Source organism: Nyctereutes procyonoides, unplaced genomic scaffold (genome assembly GCF_905146905.1).
Source record: "Nyctereutes procyonoides isolate TBG_1078 unplaced genomic scaffold, NYPRO_anot_genome, whole genome shotgun sequence".
Classification (NCBI taxonomy): domain Eukaryota; kingdom Metazoa; phylum Chordata; class Mammalia; order Carnivora; family Canidae; genus Nyctereutes; species Nyctereutes procyonoides.
Window position 1 is genome coordinate 55,935,231 of NW_026575043.1, and position 18,487 is coordinate 55,953,717.

The 18,487-nt window shown below is 39.6% G+C and overlaps 1 protein-coding gene across 2 annotated transcripts in view; it reads right to left on the bottom strand.

Moving 5' to 3' along the window:
• ATP2A2 (ATPase sarcoplasmic/endoplasmic reticulum Ca2+ transporting 2) overlaps window positions 1-18,487 on the bottom strand; it is a 60,833-nt gene that overhangs the window by 16,423 nt on the left and 25,923 nt on the right. For both annotated transcript variants that reach the window (XR_008664118.1, XM_055322906.1), the window contains exons 6-8: window positions 9,048-9,128; window positions 6,810-6,895; window positions 4,770-5,234 (exon numbers count right to left, since the gene is read on the bottom strand). Coding sequence is in view for 1 of the 2 variants with exons in the window: in XM_055322906.1 (XP_055178881.1) it covers window positions 4,770-5,234; window positions 6,810-6,895; window positions 9,048-9,128 (632 nt within the window). In the remaining variant the exon portion in view is untranslated. The remainder of the gene's footprint in view (window positions 1-4,769; window positions 5,235-6,809; window positions 6,896-9,047; window positions 9,129-18,487) is intronic.

The window sequence follows — 18,487 nt, forward strand, 5'->3', positions numbered from 1 at the left end:
ACCAAAGACACAGAACACAGAACCCCCATGACACGTGAGTTATGAGAACTCTGGGGCAGTCAATTCCATAGACACAGTAGCACTCTTCAGAGTGCTCAGAATTCCAAATTTCAAAAGGCTGGCTGAGAAAGTAGTATTAGGTAGTCCTGCCTGAGAGCTAATAGTAAAAGCCTGGGAAGAATAAACTCACATTTCAGAGCTGCATAAACACTCACTGAGTAAAATAAGACAAATTACTTCTCTCCTCCTTCCCACTTATTTTTATTGTGGCAATAGCTCATTTTCTATGAAGGTCCATAACCCCATGTATACAGTCAGGAGGCTGCAGAGCTGTCATGTTACCAAGACAAAACACACAGAAGCACACTTAGAAAAGGACTGTTAATTTTATAGAATAAAGTGACATGAGCTAGTTTCTTAAAGACAAGGTTTTTTTTTTCCCCTTGGTTTGCTTTTCAATCATAATTCAGAAGCCCACTTTAGAAGACTCAGATTTAAATTTGTGTTTTTATGCAAACTGAAACTATAAAACCTCATAAAACACAAAATGCCTTTTAACTATATTTTATCACATCAAAATCCCTCTGAAATATGAACAATTAAGGATATGATCAAACCATTCTACAATAAATTAAAAAACATCAAACTCAAGTTAAAAAGAGCCATGTAATGCTTTAAAAATTAAAAATTTAAAACATATTTTTCAGAGCATCTCAACTCCTATTCAGTAACAAAATCAGTTATCTTATTTCAAAATAACTTTTTTTGGGCCTCACAAATACGCTATATATATATATATATCACTTTTATTTATTTTTATTTTAAAAAAATATTTATTTATTTATTCATTCATGAGAGACACATAGAGAGAGAGAGGCAGAGACACAGGCAGAGGGAGAAGCAGCCGCCTTGCAGGGAGCCTGACGTGGGACTCGATCCCGGGACTCCAGGATCACACCCTGGGCTGAAGGCGGCGCTAAACCGCTGAGCCACTCAGGCTGCCCTCACTAACTTTTAAATTCCAAAACTTCATATATTTTTTTAGGAGGCAGGGGTTGAGGGGCAGAAGTAGAGCCCAGCTGGAAGCTAGGATATCTCACAATCCTGAGATCATGACCACAGCCAAAATCAAGAGTCGGATAGTTAACCAACTGAGCCACCCAGGTGTCCCCAAAAAGTTTCATTTTTTTTTTTTTTAATAAGTAATCTCTATGGGGCACCTGGGTGGCTGAGTCAGTTAAGTGTCTGCCTCTGGCTCATGTCATGATCCTAGGGTCCTGGGGTCGAGCCTCACGTTGAGCTCCCTGCTCTGGGAAAGCCTGCTTCTCCCTCTCCTCCCTACTTCTGTCTACTCTCTTTCTCTTAATTAAATAAAATCTTGAAAAAAAAAAAGGAACCTCTACACCCAACATGGGGCTTGAACTCACAGTCTGAGATCAAGAGTTGCATGCTCTGACTGAGCTAGCCAGTTGCCCAAAAAGCTTCATTTCAAAAGTATACTTAGATACAAATCAACCCTGGAACAGAACTAAGGCCATGAACAAGACATACAAAATGTCTTTTTAAAAAAGTATATAATGGGATTTAAAACTGTGATGACACCTGATAAAAAAGGTTCTAGTTCAAACATACACAACCGGTGTCAAATGAGGAAAAGATTCATGTCCAAGGTCACATGCAGCAAGATCAGTGACGCCTACATTTTTTCTAACAGATACAACACCTAAAAAAGGAAGCTTGTCAAATGGCTCCTTCCAAAGATGTTTGACATTTTACAGAAGAGGAACAAAGGACCAGAGAGGTTAAAGCATGTGCTCAAGGTTATATAATTATTAAGTGGAAGAGAGAGGACTGGGCTTAACTATCAATCTTTCCCATAAGAAAATCCAATTTTAGCCTTTTATTAGAAGTTGCATGACCCTCAGGTATATCACTTAACTTCTTAGGGCCTTAGTTTTTTCCATGCAGGGAGCCCGATGCGGGACTTGATCCTGGGTCTCCAGCATCAGGCCCTGGGCTATAAAGGCGGTGCTAAACCGCTGAGCCAGCTGGGCAGCCCCTGTCATGCCATTTAATGATATGGTTTATAAAAAGTGAAACTCTATAAAAAAAAAAAGTGAACTCTATATTACCCCCCCCCCCCGTTTTAAAAAAGATTTTACTTATTTATTCATGAGAGACACGGGAGGGGGGGGGGCAGAGACACAGGGAGAGGAAGAAGCAGGCACCATGCAGGGAGCCTGATGTGGGACTTGATCCTGGGACTCCAGGATCACGCCCTGGGCTGAAGGCAGGGGCTAAACCGCTGAGCCACCCAGGGATCCCCCAAAAGTGAAATTCTAGGTTTATATCAAAGTCCAACATATTCTAAGACATTCAGAATTCTAATCCACATTAAGTAAATCTGAATGCACATAGGCATTTTAGATTGTGAGCAAGTAAACCATTTAGGAATTGCATGATGAAAGTATTCCTAGGTCAAGGGCAGTTATGCAACCCACTGCAAGAAACCTCCTGGAGAATACTGATTAGCATCAGCTTTCTATCAGAGGGAGAACAGAACAAAGAGGCAGGCTAGGCGGTTTCATAGAAGAAAACATCTTAAATCAAACCAGTTAAGGAAAAATATAAAAACAAAAATTTTTTACTGCGGACTCTGTTTTATTCTTAGTTTGAAATCTGATTTGCTGCCACAGTTTGAAATTAGTTGCCAACTAGCTATTAGCCAAATTTATGCAACCTTTTTTGGTTCCAAGGAATGAAAACTTAGGTAGCCAAGTCAAACCCTACACTTCTGGTGACACCTAGTACAGACTAGCAGCTTACCACTTAAGAGACAAAACACCTGTCTGTTCATTCTAGGTCGGGAGCTGGACTACTACAGTGTTTTTTTGGGGGTGGGGGTAGGGACTGGGGATTATGTATCTAAAAATCATAGTGAGTTTCAATTTACCAAGATAAAGATTCAGAGGGTTTAACTATTAAAAGAAAATCAAATTCTAATGTGAAAAAATATTCGAAACCTAGAGCTAAGGCTAAGAGGATGTCCACATGTCCCTTTAATGTCATTCAGAAGCATTCCTTTAACAGGCTCACTCAAAGATGTAGTATTCTAGAAAAATATAGCCTGTTCCACTGTGTTAAAGATTTTATTTATTTTATTTATATTTATTTTATTTTATTAAAGATTTTATTTATTCATTCATGAGAATACAGAGAGAGGAGAGAGAAAGAGGCAGAGACACAGGCAGAGGGAGAACCAGGCTCCATGCAGGAAGCCCGATGTGGGACTTGATCCCAGGACCCCAGGATCACACCCTGGGCTGAAGGCAGGCGCCAAACTGCTGAGCCACCCAGGGATCCTCAAGATTTAATTAATTTATTCATGAGAGACCCACAGAACAGAGACATAGGCAGAAGGGGAAGCAGGCTATCTGCGGGGAGCTCAATGCAGGATTTGACCCCAGAACCCTGGATCACACCCTGAGCCAATGGCAGACACTCAACCACTGAGCCACCCAGGTATCCCCCACTGTGCTATTTACTATTAAAAGCTCATGTTACATGAAGTTGTGGATGTGTCCTGTAGGAAAGATAACCTGAGTTTTACTGCCTTATTGGATATTAACCTCTTTGCAATCTAATATACAGCAATTCTACAACACTGATATTGAGTACTTCCCTCAACTGCTCTTATAACCAGTTTTACTGATTTCCTCATTATTTGACAACCCAAACAGAATCTTTGATCAATGTTCACTCAATATTTTTATGAGTTGTGTACCTTCTGGAAAATTATACTTTGACTTGTACAAAGTGGTTGAAAAGACCGTAATCCAGACATATCAGTGTTTCTGTAGTTACTACTTTTCTACGGGTAAGTTTATTTTTTTATAAATTTATTTTTATTGGTGTTCAATTTGCCAACATATAGAATAACACCCAGTACTAAGGGAAAGTTTAAATAGTTTCTTATGTTATCCCCTAAATGATGGTCAAAACAACCTAAGGAAGGAAGGATGAACCCATACCACAAGGCAAGTTGTTATTATTATTTTTTAAAGATTAAAAAACGTAAGTAAAAAAAAATTATTCATTTATTCATGAGAGAGAGAGAGAGAGAGAGAGAGAGAGAGAGAGAGAGATTGGCAGAGACACAGGCAGAAGGAGAAGCAGGCTCCATGCAAGGAGCCCGACGTGGGACTCAATCCCAGGAGTCCAGGATCACGCCCTGGGCCGAAGGCAGGTGCCAAACCTCTGAGCCACCCAGGGACCCCCACCACAAGGCAAGTTAAAGACAATTATTTACCTTTCAAGAAAGCATGTCTCATTCAATGGAAATACCAGTTACAAGTTTAGCTAGGCAGGTAGGCAGAGAACTAGCTGTTCTATAGGATTCTCTTCCTTTAAGGCTGATCCAGTAACATACATGCACTCAGGGACAGAGGAGCAGGAATACAAAAGGAGCATAGTCACCTAACACGTTTGCAGACTGCCTAGTCACCTTCCCCAATATAAGCATAACAACCACGCAGATACCCCTTATTTCACAAATTAACTTTAGAAATTAGCTAATTCCTCTGGGGCACTAGATTACCTTGGGCTCAGGGTAGACACACAACCTATTTTTTTTTTTTACAACTTATTTTTTTAAAGCACTTAAAAAGGTATCAAATTACAAATCTAAGGTTTTGATAGCATAAGGGCATATTCTTAGGATGAACCAATAACCATCACCAGCAAAGTCTTATTAAGTCATTCGCACTTACCCTGCACACAGACATCTGGTTCGTTGTCAGTGTACCAGTCTTGTCTGAGCAGATAACAGAAGTACAACCTAGGGTTTCCACAGAAGGGAGGCTTCGAACAATGGCATTTTTCTTAGCCATTCTGCGAGTTCCAAGAGCCAGGCAGGTGGTGATGACAGCAGGCAGACCTTCAGGAATGGCTGCCACAGCCAGGGCCACTGCAATTTTGAAGTAGTAAATAGCACCTCTGATCCAGGAGCCTCCATGAACTGGGTCATTGAAGTGCCCAATGTTTATGATCCACACTGCGATGCAAATCAGGGAGATGACTTTGGAAAGCTGTTCCCCAAACTCATCTAGTTTCTGCTGGAGGGGGGTTCTCTCCTGCTCTGTTGCTACCATTTCATCCCGGATCTTGCCAATTTCTGTGTTCACTCCAGTTGCCACTACCACTCCCATGGCTTTGCCAGCAGCAATGTTTGTACCCTACGACAGAAGTAGAGAAAACTGGTTATATGATTAACACCACACCCAACTTAAATAAACACTGACTAGCAAACTCAGATTCGTGTGGGTTTTGACCAGAGCACCCAGACTCTTTTGTATTCTATTGGGCTTCCTACAGGCTGCTATTCAGAGAATCAGCCATCCGACTTTGATAATTCAGGTGGCATGGTTTAGTTCTCTTTGACTCTCATTTCATGTGGTCCCCACTCACCCAGAGCAGCTCTACCCTGATCTCCCTGGAATCTCTATTCACAATTCTGAAAGTGGCTTGCAGACTAACTTTGGGCTTGAACAGTGCTCTAACCCTTCTGTGTTCCTGATTTTTTGAACTCCATACAGACCCTCAACCCTGAGCATTCTCTACTGCTGGCTCCAACAGTTCAACCCGTCTACTCTGATCACCCACAATAAGCAGGGGAACCAGTACCATGAGCTACCTTGAGGATCTTAACTCAAGCATCAGTATTCAAAGAAAAAAAAAAATCAAGGAAATCAAGTAAATGCACTACTCTTTCCATCCCACTTTAATTCCTAGTGCTGGCATGATATAATTTCATTATTTCCAAAGTAATTCTAGAGCACTTTGCTTATTACTATGAGAGGTTAGGCTCCCACACTAACCCACAAAAACCTACCACTTGAAATATCATTTTAAATACCAAACAAGCAGGGTGCCTGAGTGGTTCAGATGGTTAAGCGTTTGCCTTCGGCCTTGGATGTGATCCCGGGATCCTGGTATTGAACTCATCCTGTCAAGAGCCTGCTTCTCCCTCTCTCTGCCCCTCCCCCCTTGCTCCTGTGCTCTCTCAAATAAGTAAAATCTTTTTTTTTTTTTTAATTTTTTTTTTATTTTTTTATTTTATGATAGTCACAGAGAGAGAGAGAGAGAGAGGCAGAGACACAGGCAGAGGGAGAAGCAGGCTCCATGCACCGGGAGCCCGATATGGGATTTGATCCCGGGTCTCCAGGATCGCGCCCTGGGCCAAAGGCAGGCGCCAAACCGCTGCGCCACCCAGGGATCCCTCAAATAAGTAAAATCTTAAAAAACAAGAACCAAACAAGCAAAATCTATAAATTTCTCAACTTTTTTATTTCAAAAAGTTTTAAGAGAGAAACTGAAGTAGTACAATGAACACCCATTTTACTTTTCATCCTGACTCACCGATTATTAATGGTATACCTCATTTGGTCTCTCTCTAAACACACACCTTTTTATTATGAACTACATACAGGTATTATCCACATCATTTAGACATCTTTTATAGGCTAATAAGCCTTTCCCACACAAATCTAGTTTTCTAGATTTATAGATAAAAAATTTAAAGATGTTTGACCTAATCTTTTTTTTTTTTTGACCTAATCTTTTATTCCTCCTCAAAAACCTGCTAATTAAAACAACTGACATCGGGGCACTTGATTCAAAGGTTGGGGTTGTAGAGTTCAAGCCCCACACTGAATGTAGAGATTACCTAAAAATAAACAAACTTAAAACCCTGCAGATTTTAAACTCTGAGAATGTCTCCCAATAAAAATGCATTTGATGTAAGTACTTACAGAAAAGAGCATATTCTTTTTATCTTGATTGACAGCCCGTGGGTCTGGGACCGGGTCAGTGTGCTTGATGACAGACACAGACTCACCTAAGCAGGTTGTAAGAAGGGATGGTTAGGTCTGTGCAATTCAGCAATTCACACCTAGAGCCTGGCCCTTCATCCAACTCATACTACTACCACTCTCAGGAAATGAGATAAAAGATCCAATTAGCTCAAAGGAGAAAACTAGTAAAATTCAGAAATAGAAACTAATTTCAGAGCAAAGAATGTCAGGATTAAAATCAATACAATTTCAAAATAAACTTAATTGTTTTTTAAACTTAATTTTGAAATAAAATTCCAGTCAACTGCCTTTATTTCCCAGAGTAACTATTCAAATCTGGTTTATTTTCAGGTATCAACTTTATACTCTAATATTGTGAATATACATTTATACTTACTTGTTGTAAACTTACATATACACACTAACACTTCAAAAAAAGGTCCAAGTATATTTATTCCTTTTTTTTTTTTAAGGTTTTATGAGAAACAGAGAGAGAGAGGCAGAGACACAGGCAGAGGGAGAAGCAGGCTCCACGCAGGGAGCCCGATGTGGGACTCAAGGGTCACGCCCTGAGCCAAAGGCAGGCGCTCAACCGCTGAGCCACCCAGGTGTCCCGGTGCAGATATTTCTAAAGCAGTATTTTCATTTCTCATGTCTGGCATTAATGAACAAAAACAGGCTTCCCAATAGATGCTCCTCATTATATGTATAATGTATCTAGTACGTTCATTGTGTTAAGAATAAATATACTTGAGGGACACATGGGTGGCTCAGTGGTTGAGTGCCTGCCTTCAGCTCAGGGCGTGATCCTGGAATCCCGGGATCGAGTCCCACGCTGGGCTCCCTACATGGAGTCTGCTTCTCTCTTTGCCTATGTCTCTGCCTCTCTCTCTCATGAATAAATAAAATCTTAAAAAAAAAAAAAAAAGAAAGAAATATCTGTATTGGTGATGAGTGATCAGACATTGTTTCAGGAAAACAAAACTGAGAAACGACCAGCAGTTGTACTAAAAACACCACATGGAATATAAAGGACTACTTCTCTTAGAACTTTTACAATGTCCTGTTGAGCTTGGTTTCAACTTTACTTAACATCACTTATGAAATATATAATTGGGGTTGGTCTGAGTGATTTGAAATATGGCTCCAGCTGTTCATTTAAATTTTAGGTAGCCAACTCCACTCTCCATATCTGAAACAAACCTGGTTCCTCAATCTAGCCCGAAACTACGAAATGTTTAACATAAACCACTGTAGAAATTTCATGAAAAGTTTAAAAGCTAATTATTTCTGTAGGCACACTATGAAAATCTTATATGCACCACACCTAATCAGTTTCCCAACATTTTATGGCTCAATCAGCTTTTAGCTTGTTGCTGCTAGGGAGTTTCAGTAACTAAGCTAGCTATTCATAGAGAAAACAATAAAAGAGCCCAGTTTACTCAGAGCACTACCTCCTAGGACTTCAGCTGCTTTTCAAAACTGAAAATCAGATAAATCTTGATTACCTTTGGATTTTCTATTTACTCTATTTAGTTCAGGTTAGTATTGTGTTTAAGTTAATCTTCTGATCACCTTACTTCCAGTGACTAAGAACCCTCCACCCTAACACTGCCTTTATCAAACAAAACTGGAAAAATCTTCCAATCTCAAATCTAAGTGTGCAAACTTTGGGCAGTAAAACAGTCACCATTTTGGGGGGTGCTAACTTTTGTTAATTGTACATTTGATCATTGCAAAATATGTTAGATGCAAGATTAGCATCCCTCCAATGAAAAAAATTACAGCTCTGGAAACTTTCTCCTGCCCGGGGATGGAACTAAATAATTAATTCGTTTTCCACAGAACAGGCAACAACCTTAATATTATTACCTCTACTAATGTAGGAATTTGTAACTTTTTTTTTTTTAAGAAATTAAACACAATAGATTTTTGGTGAAAGATAATTTTTTATAAAATTAAAAGAGGTTTTATGGGATGAAAGCCAAGTTTGTTTTTAAAATACCTTTAAATCTGATACACTGAGGAAAGAAAAAAAAAAAAGCCTGATTTCTATAGCATTAAGAAATAAATATCTTGGAGAGGATTAAGATGAAACCTCATAAAGGGACAGTGGAGGCAGGAGCTGACTGACTCAGCAAGGGGTCTGAACAGGGACTTCAACATTTAGGGACTTTCCAACTAAATAGTACTTACCTGTGAGAATGGACTGGTCAACTCTTAGAGTCGTAGATTTGATAGATGTTAATCTTATATCAGCAGGAACTTTGTCACCAACTAATTGGGGAGAAAAAAGGTAACTAAAATAAGCAACTTTTTCATTTCAATTCATGTTTCATAGAGATGAATCTGTCTCCAAATAGAACAAATTTTAAAGAAAATACATAGCCTATATACAGCACAAATACATAAAAATCTGTTAAATTAAGCAAGATAATCAACTTCTCTCTAAGGTCATAAACACCTTTGCTATACAGATACCAGACATGAATTACACAGGAAGGAAGACAATAATGCTTAGGAAAACCTCCAGGGACACATCACACACACACACACACACACACACACACACACAGCATGGTGAGGAGCACCAATTGTCTATGCCATGGTTTATCATCAGAAGAGCTAAAATATCATGAGTAGGTACAAATGGCTAAAAAGATACTAAATAAATCTCACTCATAAGAGGAATGAGAGAACTACAGACATCACTTTTAAACTAACAAATTGACAATCAACAAGAGTTGAGAAAATGCACCAAGTCTGCAAGGATGTAGTGTTAGTGCACTGTTAACAAGGACAGATTAAATACATGTAACATCACTAAATATTCTGTGTAAAAGAAATAGTCCATTCAGTGTTTATAATTCAACTCTGCTTACAGACTTTGTGACCACCCTTATTTGCTGTTGAGTATGAAGAAAAAACTTACAACATCTCTGGAAGGCAATTTGGCAATATATATCAAAACTACAAAGCATAATCTTTTTACCCCACATAATCCACTACAAGAAATATACTTTTTAGATAGGCTCCGCAGAAAAGGTTTAGTCACAGCATAGTCTTTTATTAACAGTAGAAAGGTGAAACAATTCCATTTATACTAAAGTGAAAATTTCCTCTAAGATATACTGTATACTGGGGAGCCTGGGTGGCTCAGTTGGTTAAGTATCTGCCTTGGGCTCAGGTCATGATCCCAGGGCCCTGGGACTGAACACTGTGCACTCGGCTCCCTGCTCAGCAGAGTCTAATTCTCCCTCTCCTTGCTTGTGCTTTCTTGTCTCTCTTTCTCTAATAAGCAAAATAAAACAAAACAGTATAAAATAAAATATATACTGTATATTAAGAGGGAAAACATAAATGTGAAGAATCACCTATAATGGAGCTATCATTCATATAAGGAAATACCTTTGAGAAGGTGTTACAAATATCTTAATGCTGAGTAACTGGGTATGGAATGGAGGGAGACTTTTCACTTTGTACCCTTCAGTACCTTTTGAAATTTATCAAATAAATGAATAAATCTCTTGCATCATTTCAAGAGCAACTGTAAATCAATGGAGTCTTCTTCCCTGGGCCAAAGAGCTCCTTTAACAGCAGCTCTTAAAGGCCCACATCTCTAATTTGTATAGAGTAAACAGTGCAGAAGAAGGAACAGATTAAGCCAGTGTTTTACATGGGTCTTGAGAACAGCATCTAGCACTCTGTAGGCTTTCAAATATTGCTGAATACATACATATCAGTATCAAAACAACTGGAAGTTAAAATAAATGTACAATAGCTTTCCCTGATTTTCTGAAAGGTAACTAAGGTAACAGGAAGTCTGATATATGGGAGAGTTAAAAATTAGAACAAGTACAGTCTCCCCTAGAATTGCACATAGCTTTTTGTTATTTATTTATAAAGATTTTATTCATTTATTCATGAGAGAGAGAGAGAGAGAGAGAGAGAGAGAGAGAGACAGACAGACAGGCAGAAGGCAGGCCCCATGCAAGGAGCCCGACATGGGACTCGATCCCAGGACTCCAGAATCAGGCCCTGGGCTGAAGGCAGGCACCAAACCGTTGAGTCACCCAGGTATTCTCCGCCCCCCCTTTTAAGATTTTATTTATTCATTCATGAGAGACCCAGAGAGAGAGAGAGAGAGAGAGAGAGAGAGGGAGACAAAGAGAGAGACAAAGAGAGAGACAAAGAGAAAGAGAAATAAATCTCTTATTCATTTATCTAGAGACACAGCTAAAAAGAGAGAGAGGCAGAGACACAGGCAGAGGGAGAAGCAGGCTCCATGCAGGGAGCCCGATGCAGAGAGCCCGACACAGGACTCGATCCTGGGACTCCAGGATCATGCCCTGGGCTGAAGGCGGTGCTAAACCACTGAGCTGATCCACCACAGGGATCCCCTTGTTCTGTTATTTAAAGAGGGTGTATAGGTGTGTGTGTGGAGGGGGCGGGGGGGCAGAGAGAAAATCATGGAGCTTGATGTGGAGCTCGATCTTACAACCCTGAGATCAGGACCTGAACAGAAATTAAAGTTGGGGGATGCCTGTTGGCTCAGCGGTTGTCTGCCTTCGGCTCAGGGCATGATCCTGGAGTTCTGAGATTGAATCCCACATCAGGCTCCCTGCATGAAGCCTGCTTCTCCCCCTGCCTGTGTCTCTGCCTCTCTGTGTGTGTCTCATGAATAAATAAAATCTTTTTTAAAAAATTAAAAAATTAAAAAAAAAGTTAGATGCTTAGACAACTGAGCCACCCAGGTGCTCCTGCACATCATACTCTTAAATCAAATGTTCACTTTCTATGCTTACTCTACATACTTAATTTTAATTCTCACTGGTTATATATAAACTGGCATAATAGCCATTCTGTCCAAGTAGATTTATTTCATTTGTTATGCCTTCAATTTAGCTTTAATTTTCCTGCATTTCAGAGCTCTGAAGTTTAGGAAGAATATGATTGCTTATTGAGCTCCAGTTCATTAAACAACCCTGTAGCCTAACTAGGATATGTGCTCACAAAGCGGCCCAGAAACAGATTGTCAGTATATAATCTCAAGAGGCAAAGATCATCCTTGCATTTGACTGCAGGGACACATTAAGTTAAGGTGAAATTCCTGCTGGAAATGCTTATGCAACAAACTGCAATACACCCTGAGTGAATAAACGTGTATTTTTCACTTAATTCTGCTCCTACTACAATAAACCTTATATGAGACTTAAGTGACCTACAACCGCTAAAACGCCCCATCAAAATGAAAAATTGAAATTAAAATTTTTTTACTATATTTTATTTCTGGATGTCATAATTAATTTGATCATGATCTTAAACATGAAAATATAAGGTTCAATGACAAACATATGACCCTAAATGGAAATATTACTTGAAAATGTTTCTTGCTGTCAGAGGCAGTTTATGTCACAGTTCTACAGCAGCAAAAAATTTCTAACATGGCACAGAGGTCTCCACAATCTGTTAAGTACTATGACACATGCCCTCCAACAGCTGATCGTATCAACAATTTAAAAGCAGAGTATTTCTTAAAAAAAAAAAAAAAAAAGATTTTATCTATTTGAGAAGGATAAAGAGAGAGAGAGAAAGCAAAGAGCTCAAGAGTCCAGGTGGGGTGGTGGTGGTAAAGTAGCAGACTCCCTGCTGAGCAGGGCTTGATCCCAGGATCCTGGGATCATGACCCGAGCGGAAGGCAGGTGTGCTCAACTGACCAAGCCACCCAAGTGCCCCAACATTTTTAAAAAATTCACTTATTTTAAAGGGAGAACATGAAGAGGGTGGAGGGGCAGACGGAGCAGCAGACTCATATCTGAGCAGGGAGCTCAGTGTGGGCTTGTAGTCTTATATACCTACCACATTTAAAGCCAGTCAATCTAATATTCAAACTGAGGATAAACTATAAGAGGACTCAAAAGAAGTACCTTGGCATTTATTTTTCTGTGTTTCACTGCAAGCTCAGAGGATTTGGATTTAAAATGGGTGGAACATATCTTTGAGGCAATAAATACCAAGGTTAAATTTCTTTCCTGGGTAACATGGTCAACATACTAGCTATTAGTTTACGGCAGTATCAATAACCACATATATGCATTAAAAATTATACTGGCATTATTTAAAAAAAAACAGCTACTTTCCCCCTAAAGGTTTATTTTATTTATTTATTTAATTACTTTATTTATTTTTTCCTAAAGATTTTATTTATTATGAGAGACACAGAGAGGGGCACAGACACAGGCAGAGGGAGAAGCAGGCTCCATGCAGGGAGCCTGACGCAGACCTCGATCCTGGGTCTCCAGGATCACACCCTGGACTGAAGGCGGCGCTAAACCACTGAGCCACCTGGGCTGCCCGGTCTTTTTTTTTTTTTTTTAAGATTGATTTCATTTATTTATTTATTTATTTATTTATTTATTTATTTATTTATTTATTTATGAGAGACAGACAGACAGACAGACAGACACAGACAGACAGACAGACAGACAGACAGACAGACACAGGCAGAGGGAGAAGCAGGCTCCCTGCTGGGAAGAAGGCAGTGCTAAACTGCTGAGCCACCTGGGCAGCCCCCTAAAGGTTTTTTTTTTTAAGACTACTTTTAAGCAATCCCTATACCCAACGTGAGGCTCAAACTCACAACTCTGACATCAAGAGTTGCATGCTCTACTGACTGAGCCAGCCAGGCGCCCCTGTCCCAAAGGTCTATTTTAAATATATGAAAGTCATGTTCTTGGTGTATAGAAATTGTATGGATACACATTTAATTGCTGGCCAAATATTTAGGAATGACTCAGATATCAAATGCTAGTAGAACAAATGACCTGGGAAGTCCTTAAAAATTGACCTCAAGCTTTTCTCAACATTTCTTCCAACTGACAACAGCCATTCTACCAGGAGGCAATGAAATATTTAGGAATTAAAAAAAAAAAATCATCTGGGAGCCACTTACAAATTATACAATCTCAGGACCTGCTCTTCAAGAATCCAGTTCAATATATTTGGGGTGGGGTCAACGAAAATGGACAAAAAAAGCTCTCTGAACACTAAAAAAATAAAAAACAACCACCACTACCAAACATAACTAGGTTACAGATCCCATGAAGGGCTTATTCAGAACAGCTTGTTTGTTTTGTACTATTTCTCATGTGCCAAATATGCCAGTTTTAGACCTAGAAGACCTTAAGTCCCCCAACACCTGAGAAATTTATTACCTTAAATTTTTACATTGGGAGCACCGGGGTGGCTCAGTTAAGCATCTTGACTCTTGATTTTGGCTCAGGTCATGATCTCAAGGTTGTGAGACTGAGCCCCACAACAGGCTCTACACTAAGCATGGAGTTGGCTTGAGAGTCTCTCCCTCTGTCCTCCCCCTGCTCACTCAAAAGAACGCTCGCTCTCTCTCAAACTTTTTTTTTTTTTAAAGATTGTATTTATTTATTCATGAGAGAAAGAGATAGGCAGAGATACAGGCAGAGGGAGAAGAAGGTTTCTCACAGGAAACCCAATGCGGGACTCGATCCTGGAACTCCGGGATCACGACCTGAGCCAAAGACAAATGCTCAACCGCTGTGCCACCCAGGCGTCCCTCTCTCAAAGTTTCAAACTTAATTTGTTTCCATTTGAAACTGATCTCTGGGGCACCTGGATGGTTCAGTCTATTAAAGCATCTGCCTTCAGCTCAAGTCATGATCCCAAGGTCCTGGGATCCAGCCCCACATCAGGTTCCCTGCTCAGCAGGGAGCCTGCTTCTCCCTCTCCCTCTGTCCCTTCCTCTGCTTGTACTATCTCTTAAATAAATACTTAAAAAAAGAAAACAAAACAAAACCCTGATCCCTGTGGAAAGGTAGTATAAATCCATAAAGCAGCATCAATCTAAACTGGTCCTAAAAACCTGCTATGTTCTAGTATTCTCTTAGCTAGAAAAACCCTCACATCATCCTATTCAACCCATGTCCTCATTTTAGTTATAGGAAACTGAAGCTCAAAGTAAAAGAGGTCTTGCCTAAGGAACTTCAATTAATGAAAGACTTCTTTTAACCTGCTGTGTGACTCTGTGCTTTTTGGTTGTAAGAGTCAATTTAGGATTGAATCTATTAGGAAGCACACGCTAAGGAAGCAAATCAATAGGTACTTTTCAAACTAAGGCATAATCTTCCTTTGTCTTCAGGCTTCTGCACATTTCAGACAGAGGGTTTTGTGAGTGAGGAGCAGGCAGTGCGGTTCCTGATGACTGCACCCAGTAATATTTCCCTGATGTGGCATGTCAATGCCCTTAGGGCAAGTGGTAGTGGAAAATTCTTACTCTTGCCAAGGGGATGCTCTGCAATTTTTTCCTCTGAAATTTTTTCCCTGTCTCTTGGGTTCTGGTGGTGTAATAAGAGAATAAACTCTATTATAAATACCTCCCATTTGTTTAACATCTGACACTTCAAAATTTAGCTCTTGGCTTCGTAAGTCCATAGCTCTTTAATCTGCTACCACGATAGGGATTTCCACTCTGAACAAAATCCTCAATGTATACTTTGTGCTAGATCACCAAGAATACAAGTCAAAGAAATTACTCTGCTACATCTCAGAAATCTTTACTTTAGAGAAAGCCTTATCTTAAAATCTAGGAAAGAATGTTTGTAAGCCGTTGTACTTAAACGATGTTACATATTTTATCACAAATGAAGGATCCCTGGGTGGCGCAGCGGTTTAGCGCCTGCCTTTGGCCCAGGGCACGATCCTGAAGACCCGGGATCGAATCCCACGTCGGGCTCCCTGCATGGAGCCTGCTTCTCCCTCTGCCTATGTCTCTGCGTGTGACTATCATGAATAGATAAATAAAATCTTTAAAAAAAAAAAAAAAGAATACTGATGGGGGTGTCTGGATGGCTCAGTCACTAGAATGTGTGGTTCTTGATCTCTAGGCTGTGATGCCCCTGCTGGGTATAGAGATTACTAAAATCAGCATTACTCAGAAAAGGCCTTAAAAAAAAAAAAGATTTATTTATTTTATAGGGAGTTCTATAAAATAGAGTGTAGGGGAGTGGTAGGGGAAGAAGGGGGCAGAGGAAGAGAGAATCTTAAGGGGACTCCATATTAAGCACAGAACCTGACCTGGGGCTCCATCTCACAACCGAGAGATCAAGACCTGAGCCAAAACCAAGAGTCAGATGCTTAACCAACTGTGCTACCCCAAAGTGCCCCCTCAGAAAAGGCTTTTTTATGAATTGGTTATATGTAGGGGGGGGAATTCTAACTTATTTTAACAATTTCTACCAGCTATTCAAATTTTTTCTAAGGAAAAACTGTAAATAAGATCAGAAATGATCTCCTAAGTATCACTATTATTTTTGAGTTTAACTGGCTCCTAGGAAAAGCAAACTATAATAGAATTAATCTAAATTACTTAAACATTTAACTATGACTCAAACATTTTTATTATGTTTCCGAATTGAGTCATAGATTTTATAGTCAGGCAGAGTGAAGGAAATTCCTCACTTGTGAAGCCCACTTGTCTGCTTTCTCCAGGACTCAGAGTGAGCAGGGAAGGAACATCACAAGTCGCCATAGTACACCAAGTTTGCTCCCTGTCCATTTTTCTGGGAGTATTACCCATGAGAAGACTCATCTTTCAAAAATGCAAATGGACAAAAAAAAAAAAGACAAAATCTAACACTCTTAAATAAAATGTTTCAATAACTTCTTCCTCCCAGGATTGAGATCAAATTTAACCATAGCACCTCCCAGGACCTGGCTGTTGCTTGCCTCTTACCACTATCCCCGCCCCCCCCTTCCTCTAACTTCCAACACAATGGTTTCCAATTCTTCAAAGTTCCTTCTGAGTCTTCACACACCCTCTTCCCTCCACCCCATTCCACCCCACCCACAAGGCTTTCTGCAAACTCTCACTGTAGGCTGCCATCCCCATTCCATGTGCCCAGATAGCACATCCTTTCCTTTCCCAAGACGCTCACACCACATGCTCAGTAGTCATGCTCGCAAAGTCTTCCTACTACACCAAAAGCTCCATGAAGCACACACTCAAAAAAATAAAAAAATAAAAATAAATTAAAAAAAATTTTTAATTTAAAAAAAATTTTTAAAGTTTAAAAAAAATTTAAGAAAAAAAAAAAGGCACACAGTCACCACTCCCTTAGCCCTGTGCTGGTGCACGGTGGGCACCAGAGAAATAGCTGTCAATGAATGAAGTACTTGCACCATTACTTGCTTTAATAAACAAGCATCATAGACTTAGGATGATTGTCAAGCTGAAAAATGTCACAAAGCAAAGAACAATGAAGAGTCAGGACCAAAGAGATCTCAGACTTGGCTGAGCTGAATGAGGCAACAGCATTGTTACTTAAATTCTACATTTAGACTATAAACCCACCCCTCCACCCCGGCTCAAACCCATATATGCTAGCAGAGATTAGAGGTGAAGGCGAAAGAGCACATGTGAGACCAGGGCTTTAGCTGGTAAGGCAATGAAGGCTGCCAAAGAATTGTCCTTAGATGGTAAAAGCAAGAAATGTCTAGAATATCAACCAGACTCCATTTACATAATGGCATTTAAGTCTGAGCACCAAAGAAAATCATCAAGATGGCAAAGGGTTTGAAAATAATTACATGAACAGCTGAAAGAGCTAAAACTAACTTGGAAATAAAAACTTTAGCACACACCACACTGTGAGCACTCAAGACTCCCCCTTCCACCATAAACAACTGCCATGTGTGACTGGACAAGCTCAGCAGCTCCAAGTTCAAGTCGTTTAAGTTTCCTTCCACTTCCAAAAGGGCCATGAATTTACCCTCACCTCCCTAACAGTATCATGGGAGGAGGAATAAAACTTTTGTGTGACTACAAAGTGAAAAACTAACGTACAGAATAGACGAGTATATTTTAGCTTGTAATAAGGAATATTTTTTAATAAAATGTATTAAAAAATGGCACAGCTGGTCCTAAAGAGCCAAGGTTCCAGTTTTTGGAGGTTTAAGCTAAGGGCTCATGAGATGCTACAGAAGAAGCCCATCACTAAGCAAGCTTACAGCACACAGATCCGGCGTACCCACCAACAGTTTTCTCATTATTACAAAAGTAAAGACTATTTTTAAGAGGTGAAAACCTGTTCCTCAGTCTCCTTATCCAAATAGACATCATCATCCAAATAACATCTTTCTCTCCTATACATTTCTCTACTGTAACACTTATTAAAACTTTATTAAAAGAGAAATCACAAACTTTTACATTAATACGTACATATCTGTCTCATGCTTTTTTAATGTCTGCATAGTGATAACACCCACTAAAATGTGGGGGGAATGCTTGTTTATTCTATACCAATCTTTATGGTTTGGTCTTTATGGTTTACTGACAACCTTCACGTGATTATCTTCATTCCCAGTTTAGAGATGAGGCACGAGCAAACTTGCTCAAGGTCACAGGGTTTATATCTGCACTACATACTAAATCAGTCACCATTTCCATGGACATCTAGGCATTTTTTATTTTTCCTATTATACTGTTATATGCTGAACATCTTTGTGCACTGAGATTACTTCTGGAGGATAGATTCATAGAAGCAGAATTTTCTCACAAACATATAATCCCACTAAATTCAATTCTTGGAATTTCTTCATTTCACAAT